Genomic DNA, 26,859 nt, shown 5'->3' on the forward strand with positions numbered 1-26,859 from the left:
TTTCTTACCTACCATGGGTTAAAACAAAACACATGAACAATATAATTATGCATTTTGTTACATATATTTTGTATTCAAAGGAGCCTAGTTGCCCAAAATACCACAAACATCAGTAAAATATGCTGTAATCTCCCTTCCCTGCAACACTGTCAGAGCTGGCATCAGCGTGCTGGGCAAAACATAGGAAACTAGAAGTTACTTGTCAATGTTTAATAAAGTCTTCCTCCCTTGCAGAGCCAAATGCACCATTCTCCCTGCAGCCCCTGGCGATGATGACATCTTCCCACTTGGTTTCCATAGCATCCATTCCTGAAGATCCCCGGTATGGTCCTTGATCAGGGCAATCCTCCCAATTCCCCTAGAAAGTTGGCGTCCTGGCCAGCCAAAGGAAGCCTCACCTTTTCCTGAAACGTACTCTGTCCGTGGTGCTGAACCATTTTACGGGGAAGCGCCCAGGCAGGCGCTGTCAGCCGTGCTGGAGGGGGAAAAAAAAAACCCTCCTGACGCTGCCCAAATCAGAACTGTGTGTTATTTACTCACGTCCTCAAAGAGCAGCAAGGTTTCTCCATCTTAATTCGACTCTACCGCAGAGCAGATTTGCGCCGGCGTGATGGGAGGAGATCACGGGCAAGGAGGAAAAAACTAATAGCAGCATCGCTCACCTGAGACCTAAGATGCTCCCATGAGTTTTGGAAGTGCTCTGCTCCTTACAGCAAAGACACCATTTTAAAAAGTGCTATTCATTTGACTTTGCCTTTACAGAAGGGTTCTGTGGTATTTCCGCCAGCGTTTAAAAGGCAGAAGATTTGACAGAAACAAGACTTTTAAAACCCGGAATTTACATTGTTTTTCAGTGAACTGACTTCCAGGACAAGGACTCATCTGCACCCGCCCGAATACCATGGCACTGCGTGCGCCCTTTGCCACCGGATCCTCCCCTTCCAATGAGACTTTCTGATTGTGTCTACCAACTCTCCTATTAGGAAACCCGTGGGCTGCAGGCAGCTATCCTGTTGTATTCTCATTCTCACTCTCCCTCCCCTCTCTCACTCACACTCTTGCAAGAGCCACACCGATACCTTTCTGCTGAGAAGGAAAAAACCTACAACTACCTTAAGCGATTAATACAACATGCGCAACTCCCGCCTTTCATAGCGATCACTATTTAAATTTGGCAAGAGCCGACACCAAGCTTTGCAAGAATGGAGTCTGTAAAACAAAGGATTTTGACCCCAGGAAAAGAAGGGCTAAAGAATTTTGCTGGAAAATCCCTCGGCCAGATCTACAGGTAAGGGAAAGGAAACCTATGTTTGCCTGGGACTCAGCATGAAAAAAATCTACAGAGCTATTTTCTTAAACCCTGGTTGCTTAGGCAGAATGTAATATGATCAGAAAGTCTTTTTTTCCCCCCTGGCTTATTGCTGAAGCTGAGCTGCTCCGGAAACCGACATATTAATTCAGGAATGTTGCACTAAATGAACCTGTCTGTTTTTGTGTTTGTGTGTGTGTTTATGTCTGTGTGTGATTTTGTTTTAGTACCTGCAGATTCTTACCCTTTCCTACTGAGGATTTATCCCTTTTACCGTTGTGAAATAGTCTGCACCTATTCAAAGAACCTTTCTTTTGTTGCTTATAGTGACACCAAATTAAATTCCTTTGATGCAGAAAAATGAATTTAAAAAATCACAACCATCTAAAAAAATTAACCAAGAAAATTCCTAAGAGTAGTGGCAAAAAGAAATCTGTATCTCAGCTTCAAAGCCACTTGAGTAGAGAAGCCCTCAGTGGAATCTTCCTTCTGTACTGAAGGAAGAAGAATCACAATATATCAATAATTGATAACTAAAGCAGGTCCTCTCTAAATCTGAAAAAAAGTATATGTATTTTTAATTATTGGACCTCTTGTAGAAGTCTAAAGGGAAATACCACAGTACTTTTAAGAAAAGCCCTACTAATAACCAGGAAAATGACTTTGAACGTACTGGAAATGATTACATTTTATTTTACCAGTAGTCACTGTACTAATTATGTTGTCAATTTCACAAGTTTAAATCCTATCAAAAATATTACACGAATACACAGTTTCTTAATAATATGAGCAAAATCAAGAAGAAATTGCAGAAACAAAAGAATAAACGATTCCAAGAGAGTGCTAATTTTCACATTTGGGAAACAGAAGCCTTTGGAAATGTATAGGAAATATAAAGAAAATGACCAGTGCACCTCCCTATTTTCCAAATCTCTCTGGTTCTGGTGGGCTTTTTGTAAGCAGCATCATGCACCTATGCGGCAGTTGATACTGCAAGGGCCCTGCGGTTCCGCAACTGCCCTGGAAAGAGCTGTTCTTTCACATCCCAGCTGCCATCAGGTGGGGAGCTCAGGTGCAGAGTTCAACTTTGCATATACGAGCATATGAAGCCAATGTGAAAAAAATTCATATTAGTTGAATTTTTCTCTCCCAGAATAAATAAATTGTCAGGTGTTCTAACGTTGGGATTAGACTTTAGGAATACTATCTAGTCCTTTATGATCTATTCCCCAGGTGGTCTTTTGTAGAATTTGGAAGTCTGACTTTTTTTTTTCTTCTAATAGTCTCAAATTGATTGACAGTCATCTCCCAAGCTATGCATTCTTGAAACTAATCTAAAATTTTCATTTGTTTTACCGTGTGTATGAAAATGATTGTATGTGGATATAATCATTTAAAAGGGCACACATAAAAATAAGTTATATGGTGGATTGAAAAACACCTGCCAATTATAAATGGGGAGGTTCTTTGTTTAAATATCCATCTCAGGGGCCCAAAGTACGTTACTATTCACATTTTTCTTTTTAATAGATATTTCACAGATATATTGTGGACCAGAACAACACTATCAGCTTTTAGTAAAACCATTCCCCATCACTCTGCTTTCCTTTATCCCCTTCCCGCAAGGACCAAGGACGAAAGCCTAAAAGGAATTGAATCAGAGGGTGAAATCTTGTGAAATACTATGCAAATTAAACACACACACACACACACACACACAACAAAACAAAACATAAATGTGAGATCTTCTACCTTGGTGTGGAACATCTTACAAGCGTTGATTTGGGGGCGCATTCGTATATCTGAGAGTCGCATTTTACGTCTTTGGAAATGGGCCCATGGCATTTTTCGGTGTTTGTAACAGAGATAGTAATGACGCGAGATTGTGAATAATTAATTATTCATGTTCTGGCGGTAGGACGCTTAGGTGTCGGCCATATGCTTCGGAGGCCTTTGATTCAAACTCAAGTTACAAGGGAGAAAAGAGTAAGAAGTGTAACAGGATAGGAAACGTTGAACTGGCACCCTGGGGCAGGAGGAAGGGGAAGAGAGAGAGTGACACTCAGAGAGCGTTCACAGACCTTCTCCGTGGTTACCGGACCACCCCATCGGACAGGAAAGGCCTTGGTCCCCGGGGGGTCCCAGGCTCAGCTAGGGGGCGGGATCCCGGCTTCCTCAACCCGGAGAGCTTCAACTTGGCTGGGAGGGAAGGGGTAGAGCCGGTGCAGGACTGTGCGTGGGCCTGCAGCGGAGCAGCCCTCGGGCGGCTGAGTGGCTGTCTCTGACAGAACGCTGCGGGTGGGAGGCATCTACCCAGGTGCTGAGAAGGCGCCTTTCGGGTTGCCCCTTCCCTCACAAACTGCAGACCCAGCAAGAAGGGCCCAGGAGCTATCTGTGAATCAAGGAGGTGTCTGTGAATCAAGGCGCCCGTAGGGTGGATCCCGAGGGGATGGGGACTGGCTGCCATGGGCTAGAAGGTTTTAAAGTTAATGCTGCCTGGGGGGGGGGGGGGGGGACTGCGAGAAGGCTAGAGAGCCCAGGAGGTCCTGAAGCCTGGTACCGCTCCAGCACCTTAACTCCTGAGGTAGGGGGAGCTGGTCAGCGCCCCTCCCCCCAGTCCTGATTGCTCCTGGGAACTGGGAATGGGCGGGCGTCGGGGGTGCCTAACCCGCCGCACCTTTACCTCCCCACGCTCTGCCGCGCAGGGTGCTGGAGAAGAAGCAGGAGACCGGGGAGACCATCGAGCTGACGGAGGATGGGAAGCCCCTGGAGGTGCCTGAGAAGAAGGCGCCGCTGTGCGACTGCACGTGCTTCGGCCTGCCGCGTCGCTACATCATCGCCATCATGAGCGGCCTGGGCTTCTGCATCTCCTTCGGCATCCGCTGCAACCTGGGCGTGGCCATCGTGGACATGGTCAACAACAGCACCATCCACCGCGGGGGCAAGGTCATCAAGGAGGTGGGCGAGCGCCGGCCGGGTGGTGTCGCAAAGCCGCTTCACCAGTTTGAACCCCACTTTCCCCACTGGATGAGGAAAGCCTGGCTGCCCCCTCAACCTCCCTCTAGCACTGCCCTTCTAAGATGGGCCACGATAGCGCTATCTCCTGCCTTTTCACGCTGCAGCAAGTCTCTTCCGCTCCCTGGGCCTTCCTTTTCTCCCCTGCAAAGTGGAAAACAGGGTCTGGTTCGTTATGGTTTTGAGGAGAGTGACTTCATCCAAGGAGCTGGTGCTTAACCTTGTCCGCTAAATCTAGATCGAAATATTTTTCTTTTACTTGGAGGAATAGAACAGCAGATTAATTATAATTTCCCCTTGACTTCCACCAGTTCTCTCCAAACATTCTTAGTAATCAAAATGAAACAGAACCAGAAAACAAATCAAAACAACTGTGCACCCTTATCGGCAGTTTCCATCGAGCCCAGCCTTTGGGAGCCGCCCACATGACTGGCGGGGAGAGAGAGGAGCCGCAGCGCAGGACAGTCTGGGGTCACTGGGAATCCAGTCCGTAACCTTATGATGTGCGTTGGGTGACGCCTAGGGACAGGAGGATCAACCTCAAGGTCGCAGAAACCCTTGGATTGGGACTTCCTGTTTAGAGATCAGAGTGACCGTAAGCCAGGCAGAGCAAGGGTTGAGAGAAGATATTTGGGACGGGCTGTGAATGCAAAGCGGAGAGCCATGGTGGGATTCGGGTATTCCGAGAGACCCTGCAAAGTGTGTTTAGTTTCAAAATTTTATTCAAAGGGGATAAAAGGACGTCCCCAGTTCCCCAGGCGGGATAAGGGCTCTTCGTCACCTTTCCTGTGCAGCTAGTTCGCCCCAGTGTACTGTAACATTCACCTTGTGCGGTGGCCCAGGCTGGCAAGGGCGGAGTTAGGCCGAGACCTTCAGACACACCCCTCTCCGGCTATTAGGACCACCCCTGAACAACACCTTCCTCTCCACTGACTCCCCCAAGTTCCCCTGGCTACTGCAAATCTTTCCGGAGGCCAACGCCCATCTCCATTTTGCAGGGACCATTCTTCCCACTAGCTCCTCAGACTTCCTTCTGTACCTCCCATCTCAAGCTCCCACCTTCCTTCCTCAGAATTTCCCTAGTTGGCTTCTATTCTCCAAGCGATTCCACTACTGTGTCCTCACAGGGTCGACGTCGGCTAAAGGAACTCCCGCCACGAGTCTCTATCCTCAGCCAGAGAATGGAATCTCTTAGTAGAGAGTCGTAATTTCCCAAACCCAAGCCCTGATAACTCCTCGTTCATCGAGGTGATCCGACCTGCCTGACAGTTGTCGGGGAGCAAAGTCAGGGGGCCCAGCTTCACTACATAATCCGTTTGAAATGAGCACGATTTTTTTTAAGTTAAAAGAGGCGTTTATTCTTTGTAAGAAGGTATCGAGTCAGTTTTGTTAGGAAACGAAAATTAAGTTACCCCCACGCCCGGAATGCAGGGAGATCCCCGGTTGGGAAGGGCTCTTCAGCCCGAGATATGGAACGTGAATTTCAGCCCAAGCACTGACTCTACTCTCTCCCTCCACCTGTTTTTTCCCCCACTACCGTAGAAAGCCAAATTCAACTGGGACCCGGAAACCGTGGGAATGATCCACGGTTCCTTCTTTTGGGGCTACATCATCACCCAGATTCCGGGCGGCTACATTGCTTCTCGGCTGGCAGCCAACAGGTAACGCGCCGGGCCTGGCGGGTGGAGGGGGAGGTGGGACTGGTACCCTCCGAGGGACAGCATTGGCTGGGGGCAGGGATGACAGCCTCGTGGAGGTTGGGAACTCTCGAGTGAGGTCTCCTAGTCCCCTGGAACCCTCTCTCGGGTTTGGAACGCGATACCTCCTTCCACAATAAGGTGCCCCAAAGGATTTGGGCTCTCCAGGGCGGGCGCACCTTGCCGCCGTCTCCTCACTGCTCTCGCGGAACTGGCTTTTGGCGAAAGGGTCGCGGTGGCTTAAGTCCTGTAGGAGCTGAGGGTAGGCGTGGAGCGGGCGGAGCTGAGAAAGCCGCCGAAGCACAAAGAGGTGGGGGGGGGGGTGTCACTGTGCTCTGGTTTGCGCATCCCTCGGGTGTCCCTGCTCCCAGCGATGCCGACCTGCCCGTAGGGAGCGTCGAAAGCCCCTCCGGGGAACCCGCCCACATGGAGCTGTGGGTCTGTAAGATTTGTTTCCATGGAGCCAGGCGGGATTTCAGGCGCCCGGGTGCGATTCCACCTGTTAATGAGCTCCGCTGAGTAGGGGCGGGGGTGGGGAGGGAGCTCAGCTGCGTCCAGCGGCCTCCAGTCTGGCTGCGGTGGTGGCAGCAGCCGAGGTCCTAGCGCCAGCTCTCAGGAGTGCCCCCAGCGCCACCTGCAGAGGCACCTCGAAATATGAAACAGAAGGACTGATGGGGTTTGGGGTCAAGGAGCACAGCCTGGCCATTGGAGAGAGAGAAGCAGCCTCATTCACTTCATTGTGTGTAGGATGATAAAAAACTAAATGCTCCTTAAATCTAAATGTTAAGCTAAGAAAGAACGGATGCACTGGCCCTTCCCGGTCTTGCTGCATAGAGAGCCCAAGTAAAGACTTCTGGTCTTCCTTTAGCCCCTGTACCTATGACTTTTCCCCTCTCCCTCCCCCCAAAAGGTTAAGCTTTCCTGGGAAGTAATCTGAAACTGGGCACCTCTTTAGTCTTGATCTTCTCTCTGCTTTCCTAAACTGGTCTATCCATATCTCTCAGTGAAATCTCCCAGGCCTGTCCGTGGCTTTTGTCACCTACAGTTCCATTCACTCGAAGTGTCTTCCTGCCCAAGATTTCTCAGTCATCTCCAAAGCCTTGGGAGAAGTTCTTGGAAATTTATTTTAGGCTTAATGCTCCTAGGGTGAGGATTTTTGGACTGTCCTTCAAAATGTCAAAAGGAGAGTGCAATAGATGAGGAATAGTGCCTTTTGAATATTGTCTTTACCCTGACATTATGATGGGTAGTACTCAGTCCCAACAGGAGACAAAACATTCTTTTAAGAAAGGTATCAGTTTAAATCGAAAATTATTAACTGTATAGAGAACCCAATTGTATGGATAGGAAAAATCAAAGAAGAAATTGATAAAGGGCAGAAAAATTGAAAGGAAGTAACCCCTTAAATATTACTGGTAATGAACATGCTACATTTTGGGCTTTTATATCCCTAATGCATAGTGTCTTGATTTTGATATTGATTGATATTTCCTAAATATATTTTCTAAAACAAAATAAACTTCCCAGAGAAATACTCCAAACATATGTATATAAAATATTCTCACTTCAGTGGAAAAAAAAGATCCAACAATTCACCAAAAAGGGGGGGGGGGAAGCCCACAAAGTAGGAAACACAATGTAATATGAAATAAAAATATAATGGCTATGCCTTTAAGTTTTTTTCAGTGTCGAAGTCTTCAGCTTGCCAAATGTTAAAATGCTAACATATTCCTGCCAGGAAAAAACACCAGGGATGCTCTTGGTTTCCCTCTTTCTAACACTGGGAGGTCAGTAAACAGGTTTTCCTGTTTAAAAAAAAAAAAAAATGCAAGCTCATTGCTATCATTTGTGTCCTGTCTAGGAAAGAACAGACTGATGCTGACTCAGGTTTTAATTTATTTGGTAGATTTTCCTCAAAGGAAAAATTTTTAAATTTTAGGATTCTCATTTGTGTCCCAAATCACCTCACATTTAAATGAGTACTTAAGAGAGAGAAACTTAATATTTTTACATACAATGTTTTGTGTTCTCCAAGAATGAGAAAAATAGAGTCAAAATTTATTATTGTAAAATATTATGAACCAATAGAAGATTAAAGACTCACTTCCCAATTACATTTTAGGATTTTTACATATTTGCTTCATTGTCTGAAGACTATAACAAAACATTTTAAATACAGTGGAAGCCTCCTGTGAAAACAGGCTTACAAATGTCTAACACTACCTTTTCCAATTATACAAGTGTTACATAACAAATAAGAAAAGCACATTAAGGAGGATAATTTAAAAAACAATAAATAATTTAATCACCCAGGACATCTATTATTAAAATGTTGGTGAATGTCCAATTAGTCCTGTGCATGCTACATAAAATTTTATCTTAGAAGACTCTTTTTTTTTAACACAAAATCTGAGAGATTTTTAGAATTGGTTTGAAAGATGTATATTTCTTATTTTGATCCTTTTCCACAAACAGTAAAAACAACACAGCAAGGCCAGTTTTCCACCAATATGCGTATGCCCAGTCTCCCTATAGATCACTTAATAATAGAACAAGATTTCCCCAGAGTGGGATACTGGGGACAGATTCCTTTCCCTCTAGGTGTAAAAGAAGCTCACTTTGGAAAGTGTTTGCCATCACCGTTGTGGGCGGAACTGGAGTAGAGGAACCAAGGTGTGTGGAGACAGCTCCTCCAGAGAGAAGGGCTTCAGGTTACACCTCCCGGCAAATTTCTCAGTGAAAAACAAGCATCCATGATTTGGCTGCTGCATTTCGTGGATTAAACAAGAGCAGCCCCACCCTCAGTCAGAATACAGATCCTTGGTCCTTGTTCTGTTCAAACTCTAAGGAGTCTTGCTTTCCTGCTCATTGAGAGAAGGAAGAGGGCGAGTCACAGGGAAAGGAAACTGGGTCTCCCAAGGGAGCTCTTATGTCATTTTTTCCTTTTGTTTTTCCTTAAGGGGCTATTGCACAACCTGGGAAGGAAAACTTGGTCATCTCCAGGGAGGGCCTTAGGGTGGGGAATCAAAGAGAGACTCCTTACAAAATCTGAAATGTTTTTAGATGAAAACATATTTAATACAGCGATAAAAAGGTATTGGGGGAAAATTAACTTTGTCTTTAAGCAATAAAGAGCATAGGGCTTAAAGTAATCCAGATACTGACAAAAGTGAAATTGCTAAAAACTCTGTCTTGCATTTAGAGATTGATGAGGAGCCTGGGCAAGTATTTAATGGGAGAAATGACAGAATTTTCACAAAGGCATAACCAACCAAGGTCAGATTTACCAAAGGAAGATTGGTCAACATTATGTTTTTAATGGACAACATCTTATTCACAAGGACTATTCCTGCTTCTGTCTAGGTGGTAGTATTATTTAAGCCCTATTTTTAAAATTTCCTCATTCTGCGCCTGTCCTGATTTCCCAAACTTGCTTTAATTTTTTTTTATGGAGCACTTAATTGCCAACTGTCATACCAATATTTTACTTATTTATCTGTTTGTTTAATGACTGCCAATAAAATATAAGCTATACCAGTGCAGGTAGTTTTATCCATGCATTTTCACCACTTCATGTCTAGCATCTCAAAAAGTCCCCGGCCCATGACAGATACTTGGGAAGTAAATAAAATAAACATCACAATAAACTGTTCTGGGCTTAAAAAAAAAAAAAAGGTAATATCACATAGTGGTTAAGATTCAGGCTCTAAAGCCCAATCATATGGGTTGATACTCCTGAATGTATTACTTCATAACTGAGTAACATAGAACAGTATTTAACTTCTCCGAACCTCAGTTTATATTTCTACGAAAGAGGGCTAATAAAAGTATCTGCCTGATATAAGCATCATGAGCAATAAATAAGAGAATACGTGTAAGGTTCTTAGAAATGCCTGACACTCAATAATCATTGGCTGTTATCATTTATTTCTAATAACATCTTAAATTCAGAAAAAAAAATTGAAAGAAGAAATTTTTATGATCATTCAGAATCACTTGTGTTTAAATTTGCCCTAAGTAATAGTAATGTAAAAAGATTATTTCTATTGTGATTAAAAAAACACCTCTTCTCACATGTCATATTTATGCTTTTAAAATTACCTTTCCATACACATTATTCACAGTAAAATTATTATTCACTGAAAATGCTATTTGTCTCATTCGGAGGCTTTGTAAAGAGCTGTCTCAAAAAATATTTTTAGCCAAGGGTGTAGAGACAGTGTAGTAACTCAGTGTAAGCAGTCTTTGAATTCTAGCCAGGCATTATAATTGCACTTAGAGAAATCCATTTAAGTCTGAGGGTGGACTTCACTGTTGAAAATTACAGATGACTTTCCCCCACCCCTATCCTTTATTCAACAAGGTTTCACTTTCTAGTACGACAATTTATCTTTTCAGGTATTTCTTGGGTTTCTAACTTTACTATTTGATAAAGAGAAAATAGTTATTTTTTTCAGGTAAGAAAATGAGGATCACATGTATCTACAGCATATAGTGAAGTCTCTGTAACAGAAAAAAAACCATATTAGAACTGGACAGGGCTCGTCTAATCTAGGCCTTTCACTTTATAGACCAGGGAAGGAAACAGAGCATCAGGGAGGTGGTGACTTGATCAAAGTCACAAAGGAATTTTGATCGAAGCTCAGGTGTCTAGTAGTGCACGACCACAGGCTAGCTCTACATTGACATTTACCACCTCTACCTCCTGTTTTCTGCTTCATCACCAAGTTCGCTTTCAGCAGCAAGCTGAGCCCTCTGCTCTCTGAATGAGTACATACAATCTATCACACCCCAAATCCAGGACAGAAAGCCACGAATTAGAGACAGAAGCCTTAGCAGGCCCAAGGGATCCTTAGATTTTTGTGGCAGGAGAAACACACTGTATTTTTGTGTGTGTGCTGGCTCCCAAATGATTTGGCCATAACGTGAGTGATTCTCTTCTGTCCCCTGCAAAAGGCAAAATCCAAACTTGATAATGACTTAAACAAATAGTGTGGTTTTTTCCTGAGGGAGAAAATGTGGTATTTGGAACTTTTCTTCTGACCCAACTATTTGGCAGTTTGAGCTCCTTGAAGACTGCTGAGGTTTGAAAGTGACTGGGATAGTGTAGACCTTTTTTCCTACAAGAAAGAAGAGGTTCTTCCTTGTGCTTTTGATTGATACAACTCAATTCGTACTCCTGATATAGAAGAGAGAGGATTTATACTTAAAAGTGAACAAGTTCTAATGCATGGATTATGAAACTGTTTACTAATGTGCATTTGCATTTATAAAAGTGAAATCTGATATGCTTTAGGTAAATATTCTGGCTTGCCTTATTATGAAAAATCCTCTTGTGAGAATGATTTTCAGAAAGAGGAGCAAAGATATTTTAAACACAACATCTTCATATTTAAGCCTAGAAAGGAATAATTTTGCTGGTTGTTTTGTCTTTTTCTTTCACAGAAATAAAGATAATGAAGATGTGCTTTATTTATTAGAATAAGTATGGGAAATTAATTTTTAAGTCTCATCACCAAACTATTATCTATCTATCTATCTATCTATCTATCTATCTATCTATCTAATCATCTTTTCCCCTCTATACTTACCCATCTATTGCAACATCTATTGCAAGCAGGAGCTTCTTAACCCTTCCAGTGAGAAACATTTGCAGATTCCTTTTGATGAGAAAATAATTCAGACTATGAACACAAAGTCTACTGCAAGAAACACCACCCTGCTATGATGGAATGGGTTTCTAGTCATCCAGTCTTTCAGAGACAGAGGTGCCTATCTCTATTTCACCCACCTAGCTGCCTATCAAAAACATCAAGTGGTCTCCCCGTTGTGGACTCTGTAGGTTAGGGATCTGGGGCGATGCAGAAGAGGCCTTCTTTTTCTGACAAAAGAAAATACCCTTTCCGGGAGATGAATAGATGTATCGGGGAGGAGGGGCTCCCTGAGGGCTTGCACGTGGTTTGCTGCCATGAGCTTCCCTCTCTTTCCATCCTCCTCTCCTCTCCCCCGACCAGCTCTGGCTTCCCTGCGGCTGCCACATCCTTCAACCGCAGTGCAGAAGCAGCCTCTCGATGGGAGGGACATGATTTTGAGGGTGGAGAGAGTCCGGTGGGCAGCTGGCAAAATGATTCTCTGCTACCATATGCCACTGTTGGGGCTGTCTCATTTCTCTGTCATGAGTGATGAAGTCATTTTTACAGCATAATGATGTATCAAGGGACCCAGAGGGCTGGCTTGTGCTTGTGTATTCCTTTTTTAATTTGGGAGTGGGGCCGTCAGATGTGACAAAGGGAGGCACCCTAGCCCTGATTTGATTAGATTAAATCCATTAAACAGCCTGAATCAGTCTATTCGTACAGACCCTGTAGGAGAGGATTAGTGCCACACCTGGGGTGAGGAACACTAGTTCCCTGTTAAGTGACAAGCCCTTGCCCAAACGGAAATTGATGGATTGATTCCAGGAAAATAGATATTATCGGTAGAAGTGACAAGTCCCCAGTGTTCTTGTCACCTCTTCTGGGCAAATTCTTGTGGGGTGGCCTTGATATGTGAGGGTGTTTGTGGCTATGGGTCACAGAAAAAGAATATGACTGGGGATTTCACAGCCAGCTCACTCTGGGTCACAATGAATGTTAATCATCAGACAGAGTGTGATGCTGGTTTTCAGCAACTGCATTCGCTTTCTAAACATTTCTGTATCAGGAATACTATATGCCTTGCAAATCTGGCATCTGTCTAGTAATATAGCGCCTTCTCTCCCCAAGCCCCTTTCAAAAGTGCACACACACACACACACACACAAACACACACTTCTTTTCTATGTCTTACAGTGTGAAATAATATTCTCTTACATATAATCATTTTAAGAACTCTGGAGTGTGTGTGTGTGTGTGTGTGTGTGTGTGTGTGTGTAACAAGCAGGGAAAAAGCAAAATTAGATTTTAACTTGAAAATAAGCAAATTGTATTCATTTTAGCATGTCACTTGCTGCAGAGGAAGTCATGAGGCAAACAACAATTTTAAGTAGCTTTCAAGTGGTTTATCATTTCGAAAAGCAATCTTAATAAGGAAATGGCCCTTACTTTATCTCTCAGAGATTGTAATGATGTTCTTTGAGAAACTGAGAGCACCTACCAGTTTCCAATCTTGTGAGAAGATAGAAAAATTAAGATTTTCATATTTAGTAAGCATATTTCTTCGCTTTTCTTTTTCTCAATTCAATTACTGATAGCCCATCTCTGACTTATGTTCACACCAGGAGTGGGTCTTTAAGGCACCACTTTAGCTGCCAATTATATGGAGAGGGGCTTTAAACAGAATGAAATGTCACTTTAGTTCAGATTCATCTTACTATTTAGAACTTCAAGTTCAGTAATATTTATCTAATAATTATATAGTTTGACTATTTGTTCAGCAAAAGCAATATTTTAGTTTAGTTTATGGCTTAAAAATTAGTGTCATTTGCTAAGATTTTCACTGATGGCTTTTTTTTTTAATGAAAATATAGTATTTCTTTATTTCCCCACACATTATTGACCTTTACTTAGAAGCAGTGATCAGACCTTTAGCGAGTTTTCTTAATTGAAATGGATTATAAAGTAAAAAACAAAACAAAACCCAAAATACAAATCAGAAGTCAGATTAATTTTACAAGTGTGTAATTGGTGAATTATATTGACTAGATTCTTAAAGCTCTGTTCTAGAATCACCAACTCACTAAAACATTCTCAGATAAACTACGTTATTATTTTATATGATTTAAATGTTAACATTTAGCCTATAGAGAAACAATGAAATTGCTCCTGAAAAAATCCACAGTGGAATTTCAAAAGACAAAAGGGTTCTAAAAACAAACCTGGAAAACAGCACACACGTTCTCTTTATGCTCCATGAATTCAAGCAGTAGCAAGCCTGCTTCATTTTATGCTGGAGTAGAAGACAGCCATCTCCTTCCCCAGAGTTCAAAAGGGTCCAGAAATCCAGCTTTTAGATATAAAGTAGGGGGAAAATAGAAAGTCAGCTCCTTGGCAGGGAAACGTTGACAAGATGCTCTAATCATGAAATGTGGAGAGGGGTGAATGACCAGCAGAAGAGCTTTCCGATCAAGTTGAAGTAGATCATTCAGAGATGAAATTTCTACCTTTCCCTAAACAGTACACTTGTAGCGGGTGGAAGAAAGAGAGAAGATATGAAATATGTCATCTTCATAATTTCCTTAGTTCTCCATCTCAGTAGGCAGATGCAATTAGAATTAAATAGAATAATAAATGCGTATCACTAAACTTTTTATATATATTATCATTCTTCCTTACAGCAACTCTATAAGGCAGGCATTCTTATACTTGTTTTACTGATGAGAGAACTGAAAACAGAATACCAGAGTTATTTTCCCAAAGATCACAACCTGGTAAGAGGAAGATCTGGGGTATGAACCCCAGTATGTCTGATTTCAAACAATGTGCTTCTTTACTAAGTATATTTCTCCTATTGAATAGATTTCTGTGTGTTCTTAAAAAAAAACTTTTATAGTCTCTTTGTTAAAAAAAATACGGTATTACTTTGTGCTGGGCTAAGTCCATTGGAAAGTGCATAGCTGTGGAATAATTTAAATTATTTATTTATTTGCATGGTTTTGATTTTTAGACTTAATCAGCAGATAAACTTGAAAAACCTGTAATGATGGGCATTATATTCAGGGCAACATTGCTGTGAAATGCAATTATGTGTCAAAGTAGAGACTAGTACTAGGAATAATATAACTCATGAATAGTCAATGTTTCTTAGTACATAATCTATTTCCTTGTCTGTTGAGATATCAAAAATATATTCATTGTTTATGGTTGTTCATTTGTTTTTATAACATCAGTCCAAACAAAGATGATGACTGTCAAGCATAATACAACATACATAACTACATTAAATACTGATTAATGGGGAGATTCTTTAAGAGAACAATATATCACCTCTGAAGCCTCCCCACCTAATTTAATTTTTAAGGCAGAGCTTCAAAGACAGTAGTTTCAGAAGCTAATGAGTAGGCTGTGATGAACAGAAAGTGTAATGGCAGTTGGTTTTAGGAGATACCAGAGTGTTGTTTGGAAGGCTTCAGGATGAGGCCAGACTGGGCTATGTACTTGAACTCAGGAAATATCTCAAGTGAGGGATTACTCACAGGAGTAAATCTTAATTCTAGTCCACAGCTGCCATCTTACAGTTATTCTGTGAAGGTAACTCAGCGTCCAAAGTTTGTTAGGATACCCCAAAGGGGTTTGTTCCCATTAAAAACTCAAGAAAAAAAATGGTCAGTTGATTTAAAAGGGTATTGAGATAAAGGCGGTTCAGAGAAGAAAGACCTGTTATCAACCTACATATACCCCAGGAAGGGAAGACATCATTGCCCTCTATGCAAAGTCTTTATACAAAAGTAACTAGTAGTCATTTCTTAAGAGCATGCCATGTGCAAAGTATTCTTCTACCATCATGGAGTTTGAAGAAATAAAAGACCTGGACTGTGTTCTCCAAGAGACACAAATAGCGTGTGTGTGGGGGGTGGAGAAACACATGATCTCTTAAATTAAGTCTTATGGAAGGGATCTGTAGTGCTTTTGGAATATCTGAGAGAGGCTAGTAGCTGGAAAAGAAAGTGGGGTGTGTGTGTGTGTGTGTTTGGAAAGTAGGCATTGCAGGCAAAGGTTGGGGGAGGAATACCAAGACAGGTATACTTGATTTGGAGAGGCTGTCATTTTGTTTGTTTGTTTGTTTTCTGTCAGATATTTTGGATAGGTTACTGAGGCACAGACTGAGGGGTTGATGCATTTTGATCAGTTCCATATTCCCCCAGAATAGAGCTGGAATTCATACACTTTAAGCTGCTAGAATTTCAGGATGCTACAGAACAACTTTGAATCCACAGTCGCAGAAATAGCATTATTTAATCAGGGCAAAAACATTCTGGAAGAAAAGGACAAAGAATAATGATTCTCTGAAAACTGTTGAATGTTAGGAAATTTCTATGTCATGATAGCTGATATTATAAACCATACACTATTCATCAGATTCTGTCCCCTTTCATGATTGATTCACTTAATCTTTGTGATACTCCCTTGAAGTATGGAAATTTATTATCTCCATTTTACAGGTGGAGAAGGTAAGGCTTAGAGAATTTAAGTAGTAGCAACTTGCCCAAGATCAGACCTGGTAAGAAATTAGAGTTGGACTTTGAATTCATACCCTGTAAGCACAGACAGTGTATTGCCAAATAATGTTTTGTTGTGCTGTTTACATGTCCCTCCCCCCAAAAAAATAAGACAGCAGCTTGGTCAATTAGGTCAGTGAGGACAGTCAAAACCAGGCCAGAGAACTTCACTTCGGGTCTTGATCGAATGATTTGTGTTTCGTAAAGGACGTTATCCCTTTAAGCAGGTGTTTCCATTCCATCCTTGCTGCCCCTCTCCAATAAAAGGTAAGGCCCCCACTTCAGCTATAACTAGCTCTGTTCCTTCTGGGCTGCTCCTCGCTCCAGGTCTGCCTCTTTCGTGATGCCCGAGGGGAATATCCAGCACAGCACTGCTAAACCAATGGTTCTCACATCAGGAAAAGCAACATCATCATCACTAGGGAACTTGTTACAAACGCAGATTCTCAGGCCCCACACATACCCGCGGAATCAGGAGCTCTGGCACCCAGCGCTCCCTGTTTGAACAAATCCCCCAAGGTGATGATCACACATGAGCAAGCCTGGAAATCACGGTGCTGAACTATGCTATGTTTTGGAACTTCTTTTCCAAACTCATTTCTATTTCTCCCATTTCTTTTTCAGAAACTTGACTTTGTTCATAAAAAGACAAAACCCTCCCTAATTGAGCCTCTCCATTTAACTACTTACTTCAAAGCAAACCACTCGATATAAAGTAAATCAGCTACAAGGATGTAATGCACAGCATAGGGAATAAGGGTCACATTTTATAAAACCTTTGTATGGAGTGTAATCTATAAAAATGCTGAATCACCATAATCCCGCTGTTGTACACCTGAAACGTATAATATTGTAAGTCAACTATACCGAAAAAATAAATAAACAACGAAGCAAACCAACCACAGGAGGGACAGGGTGGAATCCAGCTCTCATTCCTCACCGCTGTGACCACCCATCTTTCAATAATGCCTTTGTCTATCAGAGTTTTATCCGCTGTGGCTAGTGTGAGTTCTGCCCCTGTTTGAGTTCACTAGAGCTGTGTGGTTAAGTAGCAAGGATCTACAACCAGACTGAGTCACTATAAACCATCGTTCCCCGTTTACAGTCTGTGTGACCTTAGCAGCTTACGTGACTCGCTAGGACTGGGTTGTTCCACCTGTGAAATAAGAATGGCAGTAACAGCCCTCGAGGAGAGCTGTTGTTAGTTCAAAAGGAGAACTTAGAACAGCGACTGGCACTTACTAACAAGTCAATAACCTTTGGCTACGATGGTTTCTCCTTGACTGACTCACATTTATGAATTTATTTTTATGTTCCAGGCACCAGACTAAAGCCTTTTAGCTGTATTCTTTCATTTAGCCTCACAGTGATCCTATGAAACATAACCGAGTAATATCATTGTCCAAGTCCTAACACCCCTTAAATGCGGAGGATATGCCAGACATTCTTCTGAATGATTGACCTGTAATATCTCACAGGTTCTGCTAATATCCCCATTTTGTAGATGAGGAAGGAAGCAAAGACCATAAAATAAACTGTTCAAGATCACTCATGAAATAAGTGACAGAACTGACCTCTGAACCAGTCTGTCTGGCCCTGGTAACATGCTTTTGACAATCATATAGCACTGCCTTTTTATAGGCAAGAAATCAGAAGCCTAGAGACGTTAAGTAACTTTCCAGGCACATAGTTATTAAGCAACAAAGCTAGAGTCTTATAAAAATTTCTGTACAATATTTATGTCACCTTACTTTGTTCTCTACCACCTTTAGTGACTTTGGTCCCTTTACGCCTTCTTCTGAGAGCCATTATCTTGCCTGAACTTACATGACTCTTGATCATCTTCTGTCTCCCTGGCTTCATAGTTCCCTCTCCCCTCAATTTCAGGAAGCGTCGTATTTAGTTGACTTTAGGGACATAATCATTGATTATCCTAAACTCCATCATCCCCAAGATGCCATGGTCTTATGGACTCTTCTCTTCCCCTCCTTGTCCTGTCTACATTTCCCAAATCCTCCTCACAACCTTCTTGTTCGTTTTCTCACTTCCACTGTTCTTGCTTCTGCTCACTCGTACCACCATGTCCAGCCATTTCCAACACTGCCCTAGTTTCTGATTTATAATGTAATTGCTTCCATTTTTTTGGACTATTTTTGCTGATCCATTTCCTCATTGGAAATTCTTCATTCCTTTTTATATAAATTTTCCAAGGCCCGATTTGCAAGTTTCCCCACGAAGGACCTGTGTCCTGGTCATCCCAGCTGGGATGGATTTTTCCCTCCTTGGCTTTCCATTTGTGCTCCTGTTATGGCCTTTGGCATGTATTGTCTCTTGGCTACTTGTCTCTTTCTCTTCTGCTACACCAGGGCATCCTTATCTTTTTCTAAGTGCCCAGTAGCTTCATGTAGATGAAAGAAGACAGACAATAGATTTTTATGTCAGAGAGCTCTGGATTCAAAAGCTCTACTGCTTGCTTTTTTCTTGCACCATCTGTCTCTAGTCTCTGATTTGTAAAATGAAAAGGAAGTGTAACTTAGAGAGCTGTTCTGAGGATTAAATGAATTAATGTAGGTGGAGATGGTATAGTAAGTGCTCTGTAACTTTTAGCTCCCTTCTCCTCCTCAACACAGTGCCCTAAATATAGTCTCACAGAGGTTTAGAGTGTGAATGCATAAATGAATGTTGAATGAGGTGGCTGCTTCAATTTTGACTGTGGGAGTGCATCAAGAAAAAGTTTAAACACTTCCCACACTGGCCAAGAATTTTGATAATCAGAATTTTAATTACTTGGGGATATTGATTTGGATAGCATTTTAATAACATTAAAAAAGAAAATGAGGTTCTGAAAAGTTATATGAATTTTATTCTTAAATAGTTACAAAAAAAGAGTCAATCCATTTTATTTGACACAATGGCCACTAATAATAAAAAAGGATGGTTGAACAAATTAAGAAATTTAAAAGTATGAAGCAGTTAGAAATGCCACAGATTATATAACTGGAAACACTATTCAGGGTAAGAGTGGAAAGTAAACACTGAAAGCAATCTATTGGTATTTTATCTCAGGAGTAGTAGTATGATTTCAAGCAGTTTTGTGAAGATGATTATTTAAATTTATAGTTAGAATCTTAAAATACATTACTAACTACATATTTATGTGCAGAATAAAATGTAAATCCCAATGGCAAAACCCACTGGCACTGGAATCAGACAGACTAGAGTTGAAACAGGGCTCCTCTACTTAGAACTGATGCACAACTTGGGCAAGTGATTTCACTTATCTCAGGCTTAGTTTCTTCATCTATAAAATGGGTATATCAGTAATGCCCGTGTCATTGAGTTGCTAGATGATTGTGGATTTTATGGTTTTATGAATTTTAGCTGGTGTCTAGCAAGTTGAATAATCACCCATTAAATTTATCTCTGACTATAGTGTGTACTCAACAAATAGTTCATAACTGATTTTGCTATACTGGCAGGTGATTCTGTCCCCACGGGACATTTTGCAATTGCTGGAGACATTTTTGGTTGTCACAACTTGAGGGCATATGCTACTGTCACCTGGCACATACAGGTCAGGGGTGCCGTTAGCACCACGCATGCACGAGACTACATCTCACAGCAAACATCCTGAAGTACCAATAGTGTGAGGCTGAGAAATCCTGAGATAAGAATGAGTAAAACTGATCTCTCTCCAGGCTATGTAGAGATAGCAATATTTTAAACTCTTCAAGATAGAGAGAAAGAAAAGTGATGATTGAAAGCGATATTCATAGAAAATAAACTTCATGCATTATTCCTTCAAAATAATTATTAAAAAAGAGAACACACATGTTTGATAAACCTGGTTAAAAATAAAAACTTGCAGTGTTTTTTTTTTTTTTCCAAACCTTTGCATGCAAAATAATCACCTGGACTATTTATTAAAACAGAGTTCTAGGCTTCACTCCTAGCACATTCTGATTTGGAAAGTCTGGAGTGAGAAAGCTGTGTTTTTAATAAGCACTCCAGGGAACTCTAATGCAGCTGGTTCATGGGCAACGGTTTGAGGGAATTCTTCCAAAGGGCTGAATGATGTGAATACACAACTCATATAGACACTTTCACAAATCCAGTAGCATTATGTAGCTCTGGTTCTCTTTATCCTTAAAATCTTAGGTCTCAGTCTCATTATTATCCAGGATAATAAGTAAAGTAGAATGGATCTACAGAAAGATACTCTCAACACCAGTTTGCCAGTACCCAGACACCATATGTCCAGAACTCCTGTGTCCTTTGCCCTTCTTGCCTTCATCCTCTCTATTGCACCGGTACAACATTCCAACTCCCAGAATAGCAGAAAGGTGTGTTCACCTCACTGGTCATTGGGATCAGGCACCATTTACCACTAGGTCCAGGAACCATGCCCCCTACGCTACCTTCTGGTTCCTCTCAGCCCTGAGGAAAACCCCCAAAGTATTCCGGGGTTTGCACACAAGAACCTGTGAAAATTCTTTTAACTTGAAAGCAATCAAGCATGAATATACATGTTATATCAATTTTAATAACAATTTTGGATTTTTATTTCATAAGTACCAGGTTATGGAATTTTTACATTTACTTTCTGAAAAAATAAATCCATATTTGGCAGAAGGTTAGTATCAGTGGGTGTGTGGCATTTTAATGGGAGTAATGACTTCTAGAAATAGGAAGTTTCTATTTTGTGCCAGACATTTAGGAAATAAGTTTTTCTTTGACTCAAACCCAAAGATACCTTTTCAGCCAACAGCTCAGAGGAAGAATGGAACAGAACACTCACCTCCTGAGTGACTCTATTTCAATGAATAGAAGCATTGAGGACAGGCAGATACTAGGCTGCATCAAATAAACAAAAGTATTTGACCCAGTCTGTGATTCACAGAAAAGCTGATCCATTTCAACCCTTTACAAGTTAATTTCTCAAATTTCAGTAGCAGAATAATGATCAAGGCCTCTGTCAGAGACTCAGGTCTTTAATGGTTACATTTAAATGTGCCCCTTTGAAGAATGAGAGCTTCTGTGAGACAACTAATCTTGACTGAATTCAAGGCTCAATATTCAACTTGAGAAAACTTGCTCAGAACACATAGCTTAGCTCATTAGAGATAGTATACCCCCAAACTCCGCTGCAAGAGGATATTTCTAAAGTTACTCACTTAAGGGGATATTTTTCTTGCTTAGTATTAAAATGATGGAAGATTTTTTTGTTAATGATAGAATGAAATTTTTACTTGCTGATGGATAAAGATGTGAGCACCATATTTCCAGCAATTCTTTCTTGAACTCTTGTGTGTGTGTGTAATATATATATATATTACACACACACACATATGCAATTATAAGTGTGCCTCATACAGAATTCCCCACACATACCCACACACATACACAAAAGACAAACTTGAGCTAGATATATTAAGTAATCATTGTTTCTATTATAAAAACATGTTCTGGGAGATTTTATCATAGCATTTCTTGGGGCAATTAAATATAATTCCATTCATAAAATTTTTATGTATATGCAGCTTCTAGAGAAGTCACAAATAGTTGTATCATGTGAAGTGTAACACCTTGGGTATTTGTTATTTTTTCACCAACTCTTCAATGAGTATCTACTGTTTATCAGGCACTGTGCTATGCATTAGGGATATAACAGTGTATCTGGAAAACAAGCTGTTGCTCTTAAGCAGATTGCTTTGTAGACTAAGATTTAGACTGAAAACATATACAATGATTCACTGAATACTTGCAATTTGTAACTAAATCTATGAAGAGCACAAATAAAAGTGAGCATAACCAGATTTATTGGATCATTCTTTTATTTCTTGTGCTTCAAATAATTAGCAGTTCAAGATAGTCCAAGTATCTATTTGCAATGGCTAGCCAATCAAATCCAGAACATATTTGAATCTTAAAAGAAAAAAAAATCTACCTTAAATTTCTTGTGATTAACTTGATCTGAGAAATGTAGATCTATTTATTCTTTTTCTTTTTCAGGGTTTTTGGAGCTGCCATACTTCTTACCTCTACCCTGAATATGCTAATCCCATCAGCAGCCAGAGTGCATTATGGGTGTGTCATCTTTGTTAGGATACTGCAGGGACTTGTTGAGGTACGGAACTGCAGGGGGATGTCATCTTAAGGTCGGCATGCTCATAAGAATCAGAAGATCATCTTTGTCCTGATCTATACACAACTGTATTTTATTAGATTGTGTCTACTGAGTGTTGAAAAAATGGAAAAGTTAACCAATTAGATATTTTGCCTTTGAGTGGTGACACACTACAACTGTGACTGCTTACCCCCTGTTCTCTAGACTTGAGCAGTGTTAAAGAAATGTTTAGTGACTATTTGACCTAAAAAAAAAAAATGGCACTTTTGTTAGTGTGCTGTGATAAGAATTTTGAGTCCGTCCTTTGCTGGTGATAACACTGAATTAATACCTTTGGGGAGTTTTATACCCAGTCCCTGTGGCCTTGAATCATGATTTGAGTTTTCACTAAAATATTTCATTGAATGTATTATCTGAGCATTTAACTCTAATGATTGACTTTTGCTTCATTGGCCTTTAGCCTTTGAAAGAGTACTATTTAAAAACTTGAGAGTGCTGTGTCTGTTCCCTCTTCTTTTTCCTTGGATTATGGTGGGAGTAGATAAGTCAGAGAATATAATAAGACACTGAAAACAATTTCCTGCCTCTCTAAAAAGAGAAAATGATAGGATCAAAATAATAGAAAAAGGATAATTGTGTTAAAGGTCTTAATTTCTAGACACTATTTTCAGGAAATAGGACCTTCAAGAATCTACATTTCACATTCCTTTTATGGATTATTTTATATTTGGGAATCACTGAGTTTAACATCTCACAAAAGGGTCTCCCAAATTTCCCACAGTGTTCAGAATTGAAGATGAACTGAGTAATATAAGGTCTTTCCTTTGCACTTAATCAGAAGAAAATTGAGGTGGAAGGAAGACTGGAGGGTGGGGAGAATTTAAACAGGTTACCGAAAAGAGGCCATGACTTACCTGGTCTGGGTTGGATGTTTTTAAAATGGAATTTCAGGGAATCAGCAAAGAAAGGCCCACGAGTAGCAGCTTTCCCTAACACCTTGTGCAGTTCTAAAGAAACAGTATCACAGATGGGAATATGCTGATTTTCCGATGACCCTGGATCCCAAATGGTTATATATATCTTCCCCCATCACAGGGTGTAACCTACCCAGCATGTCATGGAATATGGAGCAAATGGGCCCCTCCTCTAGAGAGGAGTAGACTGGCAACCACCTCCTTTTGTGGTGAGTGTTACGTGCCGATACAGTTATGGTCAGTGGAAGCTTCCAAACAACTTCAATAAGAATTTGCAGTTGGCAAATCTCACCTGTAAAACCATTTAGGGTGTGTCTGTAGGTGTGTGTCTGCGTGTACGTGAGGAGAGGTTTTTGACCCACTATTCCAATTTCTTTAATCTCCACTGGGATCCTCAAATCTTCTCTTTCTTCTTGTGTTTTGTATTTTTCTAGGGGTTTATCAATTTCATCTGGATTTTCGAATATATTCATGAATAATTTTTATTGTAGTCTTTTACATTTCTTTTTTATTATAGTATCTTATTTATTTATTTTTTAATTTTTGTCTTGGATAAGTAGGTTACATTTGCTTGTGTAGTCTTGTATTCGTGGCTGAGTGTGTAGGCATATACATGCGTTCAGGTGTGTGTGGGTGTGAGTGTGCATGAACCCAAGGGAAGGGTGTGTTTGTGTGAGCCAACTGAGAAACCTAGGATGAAGTCAAGAATTTCCATTGATTTCGCTTACCATTTTCTCTTCTACTTTAGGTTCCTACGCTGGAGCTGTGATTGCAATGCCTTTAGCTGGCATTCTTGTACAGTATACTGGCTGGTCTTCCGTTTTCTATGTCTATGGTATGTTGCATTTCTATACCATAGAGTTAAAAGAAATGCAGATACACATTACTATATATAAAATAGATAAACAACAAGGACCTGCTGTATAGCACAGAGAACTATATGCAATTTCATGCAATAACATAATGAAAAATAATCTGAAAAAAATATGTATGTATGTATATGTATAACTGAATCTCTTTGCTGTGCACCTGAAACTAATATTGTAAATCAACTACACTTCAACTAAAAAGAAAAAAAAAGGAATACAATAGCGTTTAAAACAGTGTGATAGATTGGTGAATATACTTCTGTGTTTACTCGCTAATTTTTTTTCATTAGGAATCCTTTCCTTATATTCTGAGAAGGAAAATATCCTATCTCTGTGATTTTCCCTACATAAATATTTATCATTTTTAAAAGCAACCACATTGCTGATGGAAACTTTGTAATATATAACATATATTATCCTTGATTATGAAAAAATTAAATTAGCTCTTGATTCAAAGCTAATTAAGAGGAAGCAGCCAGGCAGCACCCTTTTTGAATAGTCACTTTTCGTAGCCCCTCTTCAGCTACAGCTTTCTCGGTCGTTTCCCTGCTCCTGCCTCCCTGAGACTGGTTAGGGGCAGGGAGCTGGAAGGTCGCAGTAGTGCTAACGCAGTGATTCAATTGTGTGACGAAATACTAGCCGTCAGCTCCAGCAGCAGCACAGTTTAATCTGCTTTTCCCCAGAATTAAAAAGATGAAGCCCCCAAGTGGAAGTGAAAAAATGACAAGAAACCCAAAGTCCAGACTCCTTCTATTCTCTTTCTAACCAGAAGCTGGATTACTGGAAAGTACCCTTACAGTCTCTCTCTAAAAGACACTTTTTTAATAGCGAGGAAAAAAGAAATGTAAGAGATCTGGATTCCAGCCGATGCTGTCACTGATTAAAACCATCTTTGGACATGGGCAGGAGAACCTGGAAGATTAATGCTGTCGCGTGGCAGAGCAGAGCAGAGCAGTATGTGGCTGCTTCCAAATTTGCTATGATCCATTCCCATTTTGAAATATTCTTATCAAGGCAAACTCTTATGCTTGCAGAATATTATTAAATGTACTTGACAGTAGGGGCTCTTATTCTAGTCCGAAAGCCATGGACGGGTTTTGGATTCAGGAATGCCCTAAATGGTGAGCCATACGTGCAATTGTCCGTATTTTTGTTTCCTAGGAAGGTCTTTTTTTTTTTTAAATCAGATTTTAATCCATATATTTTACTTAATTTCTAAAGGGGCCCATAACACATAAAGGTTTAAAGCACTTATGTGTAGCATATACAGCACAAATTGGGATGGCCTGGCCATCCATTAAATCCTCTGATTTGAGCCTTAGTCCATTACTGAATTGAAGATATGATGTGATGTTAAAGTGAGAATACTAATTTCCACAAAGTACCCGTGAAAACCAATCTCATTATTTCAAGTTATGTCTCATATAATATTTATCATCGAATGGTATGAAGTTTAAATATTAGATAATCTGAAAATACCGTACAACAGTACTTGCTTATGTGCTGTGTGTAACAAAAACTTGGTCTTTGAGCCACACATTCAATATTCATATTTTACAAATTAATGAGATAAAACCCATGTGGCTTAAGTTAAAAAAATTAATGCATGTATAGCAACTAGCTGAGTGTCTGGCACTGTAGATAGATTCGGTTAGTGGTAATGATAATTATTACTAGATTACAAGCACTCTCACTCATTGAGTGCTTATTTTGTGCCATTCACTGTGCTGTCACTTTACCCATTATCTCCTTTAACTTTTCTTTGTTACAGTCTCATAGAAAAGGAATTATTTCATTTTATAGTGGAGATTTTCAGAGATTTAGTTACTAATTCGAGGATGCAGCTCAGAGTGACACAGCCAGGATTTGAATCTGGGAGAGCCATATTCCATAACCACCACCCTATACTAAATTTTCACACACTGTGTGACCCCAAATTGTGTTTGCTATCATGTCCAGTAATTAAAACTGGCATAGCCCATCAGAAGTTGTAGTATTAAGGAGCACTTCTTAAAGATTGAACAAGCAAGCAAAACAAACAAACAAACAAACAAACAAACAAAAACCAATATTCGAGAGATCAGGGACATTTAGGTTGTTACCAGGAGAATATAGAACAGTATGAGACAAAAATGAAATGGCCAGTTGCTGGGAAACCAGAATAAATTATGTGAAATTATTTCTATTATTAATGATTCAGATTTATGTTGTACTATAAGGGCATATTTTAATGGTGAGAGAGCTAAATAAAGGGGTGAAATAGAACGTGCAAACAGTTTATTATATTGGCATTTATAACTTTCATCTGCCTGAACAATGATTTTAGTAGGCAATGTGGTATGCAGTCACATAAAATGTTAAATGTTACCACATTAATTACAGAAGCCCATTTCTCATGTACAATAACCATTCAGGCTAAAATAACCTTCTAAATTTTATTTAATTGTCTGTTTACTAGATCTGGATGTGCTAACAGGAGAGGGAAGCAAACATTTCTTTTCCCTGGAAATGCAGACCACTCTCACATATTCAAGACAGACAAAATAAAAGCATTACTCCCAGCCAAATTTTTTGAGGACAGGAATTTTGTCTTGTTTATAATATTTCTCTCACTTAGCAGAGTGCCTGAAACAGTCACTGCTCAGTAAAAATTTGTTGCATGTATGTGCATGT

At 40.4% G+C, this 26,859-nt stretch overlaps 1 protein-coding gene across 3 annotated transcripts in view; it reads left to right on the top strand.

Annotated features, from left to right (window-relative positions):
* The first annotated feature begins 369 nt into the window (after positions 1–369).
* SLC17A6 (solute carrier family 17 member 6) overlaps positions 370–26,859 on the top strand; it is a 37,993-nt gene continuing 11,503 nt past the window's right edge. Inside the window, exons 1-6 of one of the 3 annotated variants that reach the window (XM_006195094.3) lie at positions 370–1,288; positions 4,015–4,267; positions 5,867–5,985; positions 22,229–22,343; positions 23,439–23,526; positions 24,066–24,152. In XM_006195094.3, the coding sequence (XP_006195156.1) occupies positions 1,203–1,288; positions 4,015–4,267; positions 5,867–5,985; positions 22,229–22,343; positions 23,439–23,526; positions 24,066–24,152 (748 nt within the window). In that variant the 5' untranslated portion in view covers positions 370–1,202. Of the gene's footprint in view, positions 1,289–3,232; positions 3,426–3,821; positions 3,894–4,014; positions 4,268–5,866; positions 5,986–22,228; positions 22,344–23,438; positions 23,527–24,065; positions 24,153–26,859 lie in introns of those variants that run through there. The other 2 variants (XM_032488372.1, XM_032488370.1) reach the window with 2 other exon arrangements.

This window comes from Camelus ferus, chromosome 10 (genome assembly GCF_009834535.1).
Source record: "Camelus ferus isolate YT-003-E chromosome 10, BCGSAC_Cfer_1.0, whole genome shotgun sequence".
NCBI classification, from domain to species: domain Eukaryota; kingdom Metazoa; phylum Chordata; class Mammalia; order Artiodactyla; family Camelidae; genus Camelus; species Camelus ferus.